The sequence below is a fragment of the Ischnura elegans genome, chromosome 8 (genome assembly GCF_921293095.1).
Source record: "Ischnura elegans chromosome 8, ioIscEleg1.1, whole genome shotgun sequence".
NCBI classification, from domain to species: domain Eukaryota; kingdom Metazoa; phylum Arthropoda; class Insecta; order Odonata; family Coenagrionidae; genus Ischnura; species Ischnura elegans.
This window is the reverse complement of record NC_060253.1, coordinates 8283756-8298363: the sequence shown is the minus strand read 5'-3', so window position 1 is coordinate 8298363 and position 14608 is coordinate 8283756. Positions and strand designations below refer to the sequence as shown.

Genomic DNA, 14608 nt, shown 5'->3' with positions numbered 1-14608 from the left:
TATCACATTAACTTACAATTAATAAAACTGGCAGTTTATTTTCACCAGAAATTTTTTGTTTCTACACAAGTTACTTGAATGACTCCAGTTTTCTTCAGAAGGTTGAGAAATCTTAAATTTTAATAAGAAATTGATGGCGGTAGATACCTACAGCCACAGGCACCGATTTTTCAGCTATGCTAATCAACATGCTGAATAGATAATGCTGAGTCTTTCTGGATCTACCAATAGAAACGAGTATAATTCTGAAACTTTGAAAAATTTCAGCAACTTGCCTGTAATTGCCAGCTGGTGAAGTACAAATGGCCAGTGCCAGGATGCAATGCCAGAGCACGAGGATCTGACACGTTAGCCAACAACGTCTTCCTCCACTTCCCATCCAGTTCAGCGACATCTAAGTGACGACTGTGACGATCCAGCCAGTAAAGCTTCCTCCCAACCCAATCGACAGCAAGTCCTTCCAATCCATGGCTGTCGTGTCTGATCACTGGCTCCCTCTTCTCATCGCCGGTGGTTGCGTTTAGGAAAGCTCTGTAAATTGTCTTGGCTCCGACGTCACAGTAATAGACTCGGCCATCAGTGAGGTCAAAATCAAGAGCCACCACATTGGTGAGGTCGCGATGCATGAGGGAATACAGGCCGCCGTCAAGGGACATGTTGCGGACATAGTACTTGTTGGTGAACACAAGCCATGGGTCTGGTTTCGGATCCTTCCTCTTGCAGGTGTGCTCATCAGGTTCTCTTTCGTAATAGCTTTCGGCGCATTTACAGTAGTACGATCCCGGAGTGTTGGAGCACTTCTGCGAGCATACTCCCGGGGTCTCTTTGCATTCGTCAATATCAGCACACGCCTTCCCATCAGTCAGAAGCCTAAAAAACATGAAAAGTGCCCATATCAATCACTGATTCATGGCAAAAAACCTTATAGTCAATAATGCAACAGATAAAGTAACCATGCCAACATATGCTTTGAATTACTTTTGGCTGATACTATACTTTTAGCACGCCAGAGGGTTAACCAGATCATTATTTAAAATTCGTGTCAGAAAATGGTGCAGACAAGTTCAATTGTCATGATGGAAGGCATCAGTGAACTTGAATATCACCGATTGAGTCACCTTCATCAAGATATGTATTCATGAGCAGAATTTTTTGACAACAATAGTGAATGACACTACATTGAGTAGGTCAAAATGTATTTTTGAAATGAATAAGGATATTATACTAATACTCACTACCGACAATTAAACATAATTTCCCTGAGAAAGAATCATTTGATGATTTTTTGGAATTTTTGCACATTTCGTGCATTGCAGGAGACTCCTTAAAGGTATCACCGTGGCTAGTCCTAGTTAACTCAAAATAATTTCCCTCTTTTATTTAATACTTCGGAAGAAATTCTCCACGGTAAAACTTACACACTCATAAAAAATATTCTATAAAACATTTACAAACCTCCATTTTCTTCAACACATTAATAATGGCCAATAAGTAGAAACAAAGTTGAATAGTAATTGAGATTTTGAGTAGAAATACATCAGAACTTACTTGTATCCATCATTACACTCGCAGTAGTAACCAGTAGGAGTGTCCACACACTTGTGACCGCACTGATGGATTTCAACTTTGGAGCACTCGTCCACATTGCAGTGAGTTGGCTCATCAGAATCATCGGGGCAATCAGAGACGCGGTTGCAAACCAGACGATGGTCGATGCAAGAATTGTCTGCACACTGGAACTGACCAGTAGGGCATGTTGGTGTTTCTTTCTCTGCAAGGAAAAAATGGCATTAAAATAAGAAAAAAATTAAAATCAAGCACAATTAATACAGCAGAATGATCAATTTAACAAACTATGAATATGTTTAGAGTTACTGTATTTTCCAGCCAATAAGATGCACTAGTCTGAAAGATGTACTGAAATTTTTCACTTAAGATTTTATGAATACTTGAATACAGAGTTCGCTAACAACCTTGCTGTATGCCAAGATTTACCATGTACAAAAAACTATATGAAGAATGAATTCTGGTGCTTCCCCAGTACGTTTACTAAATTAAGTGCTCTTGAAATTCCAACAGAGTGAGACAATCCACTTTGTGGTATACATACAGTCACATTCCTTGTCTTCAGGGAAAGACATTGGAAGAAACATTGGACATAATGAACTCTCTCACCTGCTTGGAAATCCATGAGCATTAAGCAATTTATAATTTTTTGAAGGAGTTATTGTCACCCAATAGGCGATACAGGTGAATTATTATTTATGTAACAGCTACACTGATTATTTCAAAAATATTTTTCTCTTGTAATATTTTCAAATAGGGAACATTTAAGGATTTCATCTGTTGACTACCCTCAAAAAATCTGCTTGACTTTCATGAAGTTTTTTAGATTAGAGGAATGCTAGTTCATACTCGTAAGTGGCATATGGAGGGAAATAATAATAAAAAATCAAAATTAGTGTTAAACTAGACTTACTGCAGCCAGCTTCGTCAGAGCCATCACCACAATCATCTTCACCATCACAGTGGTACATCTTCCTGACACACTTGGAGTTCTGACATTGGAATTCAGCAGAGGTGCAAGCCTTGTACTGGGTATTACAGAACTTTCCTTCATCTGTACCATCGCCGCAGTCATTGTCGTGGTCACAAAGCCAACCCTGAGGATAAAAATATACACACATCGTACAATGCAAATGTAAATGGAAATATAAATAACGTTTAGAATAGATCAGGCTATTAAAAATATGCATACATCAAGCACACTTGATTGTTAGTCAAATTCAAAATAGTTTTTGAGAATTTATTTGATCTGTAAAAAAGGGATAATCTATATAAAAGAGTATACATATATCTCATCTTCTCATTATCCAATAATACCACCAAATGAAAGTGATGAAGGCAATAACATAAAACAGCCATCACTAGCCCTAGCATTCCAGGTGTACATCAATATTTTTCACAATACATTCACACACACAAATTCACATATTTTGGCTACTTCCAATTTCCACCTCTTTAACAAAAAAAACCTAAAATTCACTTCAAATTTCACTTAAAAGTAAGTACTCCCCTTACTTTTCAGCAAGCAAGCTGTTAGAGATTTCCGATTGATCAGACCAATTGATGAGCCTTCTGCAAGGGTGGAAGCTTCCTTTGTCAATAAAAGCGGCTGAGTGTAGAAGAATGTTTTTGGCAACAAATTCATTTCCCTATTGATGAACTTAATTTCTGCATGAAATTTCAATTTCAGGAGATGCCATTCTTACCTTGTTGATGCAACGTCCATTAGCACAAGTGAACTGGTCGTCCGAGCACGGTTCGGGAGATGAGCAATGATGTATGGTGGAGTTCTCATCTGCACCGTCCACACAGTCAGGATCTCCATCGCAGAGCCACTTCTTGGGAATACACTGGGCACGGCTCCACATTTTGTTCTCGGTACAAGTAAACTCAGTCTCTTCATCACAGCGACGGTCGTCTATTGCGGTAGGAGAAAAGTAATGATGAAACTATGCATTCAAAAGGGAAATTGCAAGCAATTACATCAACATACTAGGTACTTTTCTTCATAGCTTTCAACTTTGTGGTTATTATATTTTGCTCATAACAGTTACATTTCTCAGTTATCTCCAGTGAATTCAAGAAACTTTATTCCCCTTATTTAATTTCAAAGACAGTTACTAAAATACTTCATAATAATTAAAATGTACAGATTGATTGTTTGGAAGCATGAATCATAATTTTGAACTTTCATAAGCTAATATTTGTGAAAGTACTGCATGAAACAAGTGAATTTGTACCACCCAGTCATTTGCATCTACTTTGCAATTTTTTATACCAAGGGTGGAATTTGCTATTAAAAATCATTTGGCTTAGCTTGGATTTAAGCCTGTATGTACCTATTGACAGTCAGGTTAGCTTCCATTAATGGTACACCTGACCAGCAATTCGGAGACCATGGTTCATATCTTGGCTGAGCCAAATGATTTTTCTACAGCAAATTTCTCCCTCGGTTAAATCCTCTCAGAGAACTTGACTCACCTTCACCACAGGATACAAATTTATTTCCGTTGTAAATAATACATCTTGGATGAACAGAATCAGCTTTCCAGGACTCTGAGGGTTTAAGAAATGTGATCAAAAGTGTACTCACTGCACTGATGGCGATCGTCTTCATCAGAGCCATCCAAGCAGTCGTTATCCCCATCGCAGATGTAGATCCTTGGAATGCAGTTGCCATTGTCACAAGTGAACAGGTCGCCAAAGCAAGTCCTTCCCTCGGAGCGGCAGTACTCAGGAGGCTCATCGGAACCATCACCACAGTCATCGTCACCATCACAGTACCAAGTGGCTGGGATGCAACGATGGTTTGGACACCTACGGCAACAAATAAACAATTAGACACTTAGATTCGCATGGGCACTAGTCATGATGATATTTAAAACTATGTATTATGTTTCATGGCTCCCTCAAAACCTGGATGATCTCAAAGTTTCCCAACTGATGCTCTGGTCTCTTTCTCAAGGGATCAAACTCATTGATAGGTCTAAATTAGGGCCAGGTGAGGGATCTCTAAATAGACCCATTAAAAAATTAAGTCTAACTACCAGAGTATATTAGCATGATTCATTGAATAAAACAAAAAATGTATTATTTGTAGCTGTAAGGCAAATATTATCGGATAATTGAATGTCTTATTAATGAACCTTAACAACATTGTGACAACATTTAAATAAAAATTAAGTATTGTGAAAGATCCACAGAGAAAAAACATCCGCCTTGACCGGGATTCGAACCCGGATCCCCGATTTCAGGTCGAGTGCTTTAGCCAGTTAAGATACCGAGGCATCATTCTTCCCTGTGGATATATTTTTGAACACTACAGGACAAGGTGTTGCTAGACTGCAGAGCATATGATGACACAAGCAGTCCAATCGTGCACACAGCGCCACAGCTGAAGAGCAGGCCCGGACATAGAACACACAGAGGTGTTTGCTCTTAACTAGTTTAAAGTATACCGGGACTAGCCACTAGCTCTCCGGCTGTGGTGCTGGGCACACAATATGGACTGTTTGTGGCATCATATGCTCAGCAGTCCAGCAACACCTTGTCCGGTAGTGTCCCAAAATATCCACAGGGAAGAATTATACCTCGGTAGCTTAAATGGCTAAAGCACTCGACCGGAAATCGGTGGATCCAGGTTCGAATCCCGGTCAAGGCGGATGATTTTTTCTCTGTGGATCTTTCGCACGATTGTGCATTGCGGGTGACTCCCGTATAAGTTATCACTGTGGCTAGTCCCGGTAGACTTTTAAAAATTAAATAAATATTAAGTTAAATTGGTACGAAATGGCATGAAAGTCAATTCCACCACAAGTGATGCATCAGTATCAATCTAGACATTACCTGAAACTATTCTGGGGGCATGTTCGTTGGGCACAATGCAGATTATCTTCATCAGAGTTATCGCCACAGTCGTTGTCACCGTCACAGAGCCAATATGGCTCAACGCAGATGTTAGTTTTCTCGCACTTCAAGTGGTTGGTAGGGCAAGTCGTGTTCCTCGGACACCTGTCATGCGTCTCATCTGTGGTACCATTATCTTTGCAGTCATTCACTCCATTGCAAACCTAAAAATGCACATGGTGGAATGAAATATACTATTCAGAACAAGAATGCAAGAATATAGCAAAAAAATAAACGATAAGGAATGTGTCGAGGCATGCATTTCACTCAATAGCTTGGAGAGATTGTGTGGTTTGTGGTTGCTGCCTAAAGCAGTCCTTACACAAAAAGAGTAAGCAAATATTTGATTTTCCAAGGCTATTATTGAAGTCTATCTTTAACCTTGTAATTGACTAAGCCTGTTTCAGACTACCAATGACTTAAGTAATTTAATAGTGACATGAAAATGAGAAAAGTCATCAATATTTATCAATAACTTTTGATATTCCGTAGATCTAATTTATGCAAATATTATAAGCACAAAACTAACATGAAAATTCAATACATTGCATCACTAAGTACCCATATGTAATCTCAGCTCATTAATCATAAGCATGTAAGATTAATGTGACAAGTTCTTGATTTCCATGAATGAATACACTCATACTTTAACGAGCCATTTTTGTAAAATTAGTCAGCACTTGAAAAAATGTATTTATACAGTAAGATAAAGAAGCCGAAAGAACATTAATACATATGAATTAAAACTAAAGACAGAGTAAAAATACATTCATATTCCATATATTTCACGATTTTCTAATAACTCAATTTCACTATGCAGTAAGCAGTCTTGAGTATTCTTAACTCTTTGTTAGCACACCCATGGAAAATTTAATACAGTGGAACCTCGTTAAAGCGAGTACGGGCTATAGCGACACCCCCGCTATTACGAGGGATAGCCGATGCACCGTCAATTGACCCTATAATAAGCGTGTTAAAAAATTCGTTTTTACGAGACCCTATGGTGTTGGCTCTCGCCATAGCGAGGGTTTCACCGCCGAAAGACTTTCATCAAGACTCCTTAACCTCTGTAATTGCCAGCGATCTGTTAGAAATGAAGTTAATGGAGTGCTCAGTCTCAAATTTATGTGGTAAACTGTCGTTCGATAAATATAATGATTGACGAAACAATGCTTTGCATGATTTTTATTCAGTGTGGCGCTTATAAATTGTTTGAATAGTTAGTCGTTATTTGAGTAAGGAAATTTAGTGATGCAAAAAAACATCGCCTTTCACCTGGATTTATGCTTACGTTTATCGGATAGATGTTTATCTGTCGCCGCACCACTCCTGTTCCTGTATATCTGTTCGCAACAGGTATATTGGCTATTATTTGCTCCACCTCCGGTAAAGCGACAATTCGCTATAGCGAGTGTTTATTAGTACACCGTGGGGTGTCGTTATATCGAGGTTGCACTGTACTACATGAGATGCAAAGTGTACGGATGTTTATCTTTAGCATGCAAATAATGACTGGATAACAAAAGTCAAGGAGGGATGAAAGACATTTCCATTCTCTCACCTGAGCCATGGGAATACAGCGATGATTGGCACAGGTGAACTCCCCATCAGCACAAGGTGGGTACGTGCAGCCCTCTTCATCGGAATTATCTTTGCAGTCATTCTCATGGTCACATTTCCACGATTTGAATATACACCTGCCATTGTTGCACCTGAATTCAGTGGGGCTACAGGAATGATATGCTGGAAAAGAAGAGAATAATGATTGATACTTTGAATTAGCTAACATTTTTAATAACATAATTTGTGAAACCTGGGCACTTTATCATGATAAAGGACAAGAAAAGAGTGGAGGCTTTCAAGATGTCAGTGTGGAGGACAATGTGGAATGTAAAGCAGACATACAGGTAGGGAAACAATGAAGTGCTAGACATGTTGGTTGAGGAGAGGCAGCTTCTAGATGAGATACGGAGGGGAGAGAAGGTATGGATGGAGCGAGTGTAGGGTGAAAAAGGGGATGTTGAAAACAGTGCTAGAGGGTAGAATGTTGGGTGAACGAGGGAGAAGAAGAAGAAAAAAAAAGAGAAAAGGATTTATAAAAATTAAACACTTGAAAGGGGCTAACTGAGAATTGAACAAAGAAGGATTTAGTCTAATTTGGATGGGGAGGCAGGCTAGGATGATTTTCAAAATGTTCCATGTTAGATGATCCCTCCATTCTATTCGGGTTTTCACCGCGTCCATTGTGTTTTGGCGACAACAGTTTTGCTGACATTACAGTCAGCATCTTCAGGTCAAAGGACTGACTGACTGACTGCAATGACAGCAAAACTGTTGTCGCTAAAACACAACGGACGCGGTGAAAGCCCAAATAGAATGGAGAGATGGAGATCATCTAATCAACGCCGCGAAAATCTTCAAACCTACATGTTCCATGTTAACCTACCTCAACTGGTAGGTTAACATGGAACATGTAAATAGTGACCTAAATAGTAAAAAAATTGCTGAAATACATTAAAATGTACTATAACTATATTAGTGAAATACATTTAAATTAAAGACCTAAGTACATAATAGAATAACTTACTGCAATAGTTCTTGTCTTCATCACTGTTATCTCCACAGTCATCATCTCCATCGCAAGCCCACATACGAGATATACACTTGCCATTGCGGCAGTAAAACTTTCCATTGTCACAAGTGAGATTTTTGGCCACACACATCCTGCCTTCATTGACGAGTTTCGAGTTGTCATCACACCTGCACTCGGCCTGCAATCACAACATAGTTGGTTAATGCTATTACTGCTCCAAATTACTGGTCACATTATACCATGCATGAAGTCAATTGACAGATACTAGAGGCATACTCATGAAAACGTATTGGTTTCATGAGATCTCATGTGCATGATTGATACTACTTGAGGAACAAAAATGCCAGAATAAGATACATATATAGGAATAGGACAATAAGACACAGTGAGGTCTAATTTAAAACATGAATCAATGCCATTTCTCAATAATGCAATGTATTCGAAAATATCCGAAATTCGAAAAATTTAGGTCATTATTTAATACTTGCATCATTTCTTGTCAACTTGTCAAAAAATTTATTTTATTAAACCTTTCACCAGGATTCAAATTCTATTAAAGACTAAGAACTACATTGTAAAATTTTAGGTTTTCCCGGTGTATAGGTTGATAAAAAATTTCTTGTGTTTCCCACCGGGTGTGGTATTGGGTGAATTCTCCCAACGTTTCAACTTCTAAGTCTGCCATTGCCTTTAGGGGCTACATTGCCTTGCCGGCCTTGGTGCCGACGGAGTAAGGTCCTCGCCTGCTGAACAAGAGGACGCGGGTTCGAGTCCTGCCTGGTCCAGGGCATGGTTGCTGGTGTACATTTACTTGTCACATTTGTTGAATACCCCGGTATAAAATGGGCATTAAGAGCTGTATCCAGTGGTTTGAGAATAAAATAAAATAAATAAATTGTGTACCGTTGAATTGGGTCCAGGATGGCATGACTGCGCACAGCCCCCGTTGTTCAGATGGCATGGATTGGCTTCGCACGCTTGTCTTTTGGCCGAGAAAACATGTATCCCTCGCGGTGAATCCTCTAGTCGCTTGACCATTTCAATCATGTTGGCACCAGTGTGTTTCTCTGCCCTGTAAACTCCTCTCAGTTGCAAATCTGTCCAATAAATATGATTTTCATGCACAGTGATGGCAAATGGATATATTGTAGCAGACACAAGCACCTGTAAAATTTGAAAAAAATCTGATTATTCACAATTCAATGTTCAATATAAGTGAAATGAATTATTGGATGTAAATGAAGAAGCCAATCTTTTGTATTGACATTTATGTTTCACAAAGATGATTTTAGTGAGAAAAATATCTCTTGGCCAAGCAAGAAAAATAGAAATCTCACACCATAAAAACAAATTAAATAAAATTATTTTTGAATTGTTTTAAGGCTACAGAGCAAAATGAGTAAATCAGGCCATTTGTTTAGAAATTTCTTAGCAAACAAGAAAATAATTTTTACATTACTCCCAAAAAAATGCCATAACACCTACATTCGTGAGCACTCATAACCATTTTTAGCACAACACAAAATGATGTAGTACAGGAGAAAATGAGTAGTGAAGTATGATCAGCAGGACTGAAAATATAAATGTGTACCAATGTACCTTCCATAAGAGATTGTTTTGACTCATTAATTATTGGTCAAAGTTGGGCCCATGCCAGTTGGGCCTCAGAATTTATAATAAACTCCCTATGCAGTTGAGAGCAATTCACTCTATAGTGTCATTTAAAAGTAGGTTAAAATCTTTTCTTCAGGAAAAGAATTATTATTCTGTGAACGAACACCTATCTGATTGCTCAAACTAATCATTTAGGTCCTTATTACTCTGTGAACATGCAGTTATTTATTAATCTATCGTATTTTTTCATGATGTGTCTTATATCTTCTCTCGTAAGATCTTTAGACAATATAAATTATTATTATTGTTATTGGAGAAACAAAGAAAGACACTGAGGAGGATGGACAACAATAGCATGCAGCATTAAGATTGAATCGAAAGTCTGCAAGACTGAGCTTCATAATTTATGACTCGGTAACTCAAATAATACAATGAAGTAACCAAAGCCTAGACTGGGCAAATGAAGGCAACCAATAAACTTGCCTCTCTATTTTCACCGTCCAACGTCGACCTTTCAATCTTTTCTCTGACAGCATCTGTCCAGTACAGCATTTTCTCATCATAGTCAATTGCAAGCCCGCTAGGCTGAGATAAATCACGGTCAATAATAGCCTTCTTAAACGATCCAGCCATTGTGGTCCTGAATATTTTTCCTGACGTTCCGAATCGTCCCCAGTCGGTGTAGTACAAGTACCTGAAATATAAATTCTAATTACAATCACACTCCTGCAAATGAAGTCATATGCCATACAAAAATTAAGTATGATAAATGTTTTGAGAGAGAGAGAAAGTTTGAATTGTGAGTCATAAAAATGCAATGAACCTGGAACTGTCTACAGGGGCAGAAGTACACCCAAAAACGATTTTCAAGATTTTCATCCGCTGCGTACCCTTGCGTATGAACTACATGCCTTGGTTTAAGAGCTAGAACACATATTTTTCGGCTCTGATCTTTCAGAAAAGGATAGGTAAGAAATCCAGGTATAATTATTTGCTTAAAAAATAAATTTTCCTAAGTTTTTGATGATTAAATGAAAAGGAAGTTGCATCGAAACTGAAAAAATATGCCTTCAACTTCCCACCTCGCCATGCCACAAAGCAACTAAATCTGAGGGCATTACTCATTCCAAAGGTCACTGGGAGAGGTTATGTTGGCATGGACCATGACTGAAGTGGTCATTATTGGCAAATCACCTCAAAATAGAATGAAATTCATCTAGATGCATTATAATGACATTTCTAGATGACATGAGTCAATAATACGTAATTCATTAAAAAACACTGATGGCATCACAGGAAATAAGAACTAAAACACCATGGATGCAGTCAATGTGTTAAGAACAAAGTTTAGGGAAAAAAGGAGGGACTAAATTCATGTTTAATCACAGCTATTATCACAATAAACGAGGTCAACATGCTATAGAGATTTGCTAACTTATGGAACCCAGGGCTGTTTTTTTACATTTCAAACCACACCTGGTCTGCATTTAGTGACAGCAAAAACTTTTGATAATGTGACAGATCACAATACAATAAATCTTCAAAATGAAAAGCACTGAAAATACTTGCCCACTGCATGGATCCACAACAATAGCGCGAGGTCTTTCAACTCGAACGATCATCACAAGTTCAGAGCCGTCAAGGTTAACAGCGTATATACTGGAGTTGGTCGAGTCTGTCCAATAAATCTTGCGTTGCGTCCAATCATATGCAACACCCTCAGGGTTAACTCCCTTTGTTAGGATCTCATGTATTTCTGAACCAGGGTTGTCACTTGGTGTCCAGGCCAATCGTGCCCACGGACGAATTTGAGTGAACAGCAGACGCTTGTCTGCATAATCAAAGTCAACTCCCACAACGTTAGTCATATTTCCCTGTTGAAAAATACAGATGGATTTTTTTTTAAAGGAATAGTATAAAAAGCGTCTCACACAAAACAGGAGATCTAAATCAGACGATGTAATGCAGGTAAGCTGGACATTCATGAAAATTAAGCTGTATTGAAGAAGTTACTCCCTTTAAATATGATTTGGAAAAAAACTGCAACAAAAATTTCTAAGGTTTGATCTCATTATGATTTTAAAACAATATTAGGATAACATTAGTGAAGCAATAACCACTAGTATGAGTCACACTGAGTACTTTCACGAAATATATTTTTCGAAACAAGATATGATATTCCGAATGATTTGAAATTCAACAACAGACGTGGAAGAGACACTGTTCCGTATATATACGAATACAAGCAAAATTTTCAATGATTGATCAGTAGCACTGGCATGATTTTGGAATTTATGAGATAAGAATTTTTCAAATCTTGTTCCTCTTGAAATGAACGATGTGGTAGGAACTACATGATGGGAATTATTAACATTGACTTTCAGCAAAACATTTTGTCTGAGCCTAATTTTGAAGCAACAAAAAAAGGTATTAAGATGAAATTACCAATGGTTTGAAAGGCACACCCGAAGCTCTTGGATCAAGATGAACGCTTCGTATTTCAGTCCTTGTTGCAAACACCAGGTACTCAGAAACAGCACCACACTTGGTTCGAACACCTCCAGATCCAGTTTCCAGCTCTCCCGTTGCACAATCACACCTGTAGCTTGGGCGGCTAGTAGGTAGCAAGGCTGCCAGCGGAGATGACTGCAAAAAGTATAAATTAACCTTTAGGCATCACATTAAAATACAAGCTGTATCTAACTTCAAAAGTTAAATTTCCTAGCATTGCATTTGGAGGAGAAAATCATCAGCTGAGGTAACTTACGTCATGGGGAAGGGTTGGGAGGAAAGGCAGGAGAGAAACAGCGTTGGCATCAGCCTACACTTAAAGGAAAGTTGCCATGGGGATGTGAGGATGTTATAGCTGGATGAACAAATTACATGCATGTTCCCCATCACTCCAAATATAGGTTGAACTAACTGTACTTCAGAAATCCACAAGGGAAAATAAAACATCAGACTGGGTAATTATCAGTACAGTGGTATGTAATATGAAGATGTAATCCCACAAAAATTACTTCAATAAAAAATGGCTCACAAAAAATAATACTCAATATTCACTAACTAGGCTTTGGTAACCTGAGCAATCAAGAGCAGATATCTTTCAGAGTGAGATGCAGGTATGGAGAAGAATGGAGAAGGTGAAGTGGAGAAGAATGGAGAAGGTGAAGTGGACAGAGAATAGGGGGCATGATGAAGTACTGCACATGGTGGGTGAGGAGAGGCAGCTTTTAAATGAGATACGGAGCAGACAGATGGTATGGATGGAAGGAGTACTTAGCGGGAAGGGTATGTGTGGAGGAGGAGATATGGAAAACAGAGTTAGATGGTAGAACGTTGAGTAAACAAGAGGGAGGAAGGAAGAGAATACAAAGTTGGCCTTATTTTGATTTGAAGAGGGGAGTCCAAGTTGGGAGTAGGAGACAAGATGGGAAGATCAGCAAAATGCTGCACGTAAAACTACCTTAAACAGTATAATACTTTAATAATAATTAAATAAAACTGGTTATGTATATTATACTCACAGTAGTTGTTGATGAACCAGCTGTGGGAGATGGGGTCGAACGGTAGTAGTCAGGGGGATAGGAGAAGCAGAGCTGATCGCATCCACCATTTCCGAGTCTGTGGCAAGGGTTGGACTCATCTGGTGACTGAGCGGCAACATCAAACACAGCCACATCACGAAGCCGTGGCAGGCCTGTCCTCAGCGCTTCGGCGCGAAGACTTGGGTCTGATGCAATGGAACCTGCACCAGCTGGAGCTTTGGAGGACCTGCAATTCAGTTGGATAGAAAATTACGAGGGATGGACGGATTCAGGATTTTTTTCGGATCCGGATTCGGATCGGATCCTTTATTTTCGGAGCCGGATCTTTCGGATCGGATATTTTCAGATCCAAATGCATTTTCAAATTCCTGACGCTGAGATTCCCCCAATGATTGTTCAATCTCTTGGGAAGAGTCACACCACTATCTGCCAGCCATATTTTGCCTTTTTTATTTTCCACGGCTGAAATTCTCCTACGTAACCTCTGCAAGAGCTTTCAAACAAAACGGTTCATGAGTAGGACAAGCATTGCATGCGACGGCTCATTCAAAGAGAGAATCGGATCTCTTTCCACCCTTATGGGGCTTCATGGGGGTTGACTTCACTGAAGCTATTATTTAAAATTTTGGATCCAGATCCGATGTCTTCCGTGACTTTGGATCCGAAGTATCCGATGAAGGGACGAGAGGAAGAGATCCAATATCTGCGGATATTTGGATCCGAGGTATTCGATCCGACCATCCCTAAAAATTACCATCACAAAAATGACGAGACAAGTGGTTAGGAGGCCCAAATTTCATTTCATGTCACTCGAGTACCCAAGTTTTAAATTTCAACTGTACTTGGATCCTTTAGACAATTCTTCCCAATTCTGATGATGAATTTTTGTCATCAAAATGTGGTGCCCACATGACACTTTGCATTTTAACCCTTGGAGTGTCGGGGAGCACTATCGCGCTCCTCCTATCTCTCGCGAAAAGAGCTGAGAGTGCAATAGCACCTCCTCTGCAATCAGTGGTGAAGCGAGGGGGGGGGGGTTTTTGGGAGATAAACCCCCCCCAGAGCTCAGAGAAATTTTTAAGTTAAATCCATTTTACTTAATTGGATTGATATTACTAATAGAATAGTGCAAGGATTAATAAAATATCCCTCAGAAAGCCATAAAAATCACCATTTTGAACTATTCATCTTGAAATTTCACAATTAATTAATCTCGCACCTACCGCTTATCCTGGTGGGTATTCCATACCCCCACACACCCCAGTATTAGTTGCACCTAAACCCCCCCCCAGCCTTAATTCCTAGCTGCACCCCTTCCTGCAATGTCACTCTTAGATGATAATAGTTCACTAATCATTCTCAAAATTTGTGAAATAATGCA

General features: G+C 39.0%; 1 protein-coding gene across 1 annotated transcript in view; it reads right to left on the bottom strand.

Annotated features, from left to right (window-relative positions):
* Positions 1 to 14608, bottom strand: part of LOC124163739 (low-density lipoprotein receptor-related protein 2) — a 99627-nt gene that overhangs the window by 23841 nt on the left and 61178 nt on the right. The window contains exons 33-45 of the mRNA XM_046540813.1: positions 13207 to 13453; positions 12125 to 12325; positions 11249 to 11553; positions 10163 to 10373; positions 8969 to 9229; positions 8060 to 8243; positions 7034 to 7215; positions 5413 to 5636; positions 4160 to 4383; positions 3273 to 3484; positions 2480 to 2663; positions 1549 to 1771; positions 276 to 870 (exon numbers count right to left, since the gene is read on the bottom strand). Of these exons, the coding sequence (XP_046396769.1) occupies positions 276 to 870; positions 1549 to 1771; positions 2480 to 2663; positions 3273 to 3484; positions 4160 to 4383; positions 5413 to 5636; positions 7034 to 7215; positions 8060 to 8243; positions 8969 to 9229; positions 10163 to 10373; positions 11249 to 11553; positions 12125 to 12325; positions 13207 to 13453 (3253 nt within the window). The remainder of the gene's footprint in view (positions 1 to 275; positions 871 to 1548; positions 1772 to 2479; positions 2664 to 3272; positions 3485 to 4159; positions 4384 to 5412; positions 5637 to 7033; positions 7216 to 8059; positions 8244 to 8968; positions 9230 to 10162; positions 10374 to 11248; positions 11554 to 12124; positions 12326 to 13206; positions 13454 to 14608) is intronic.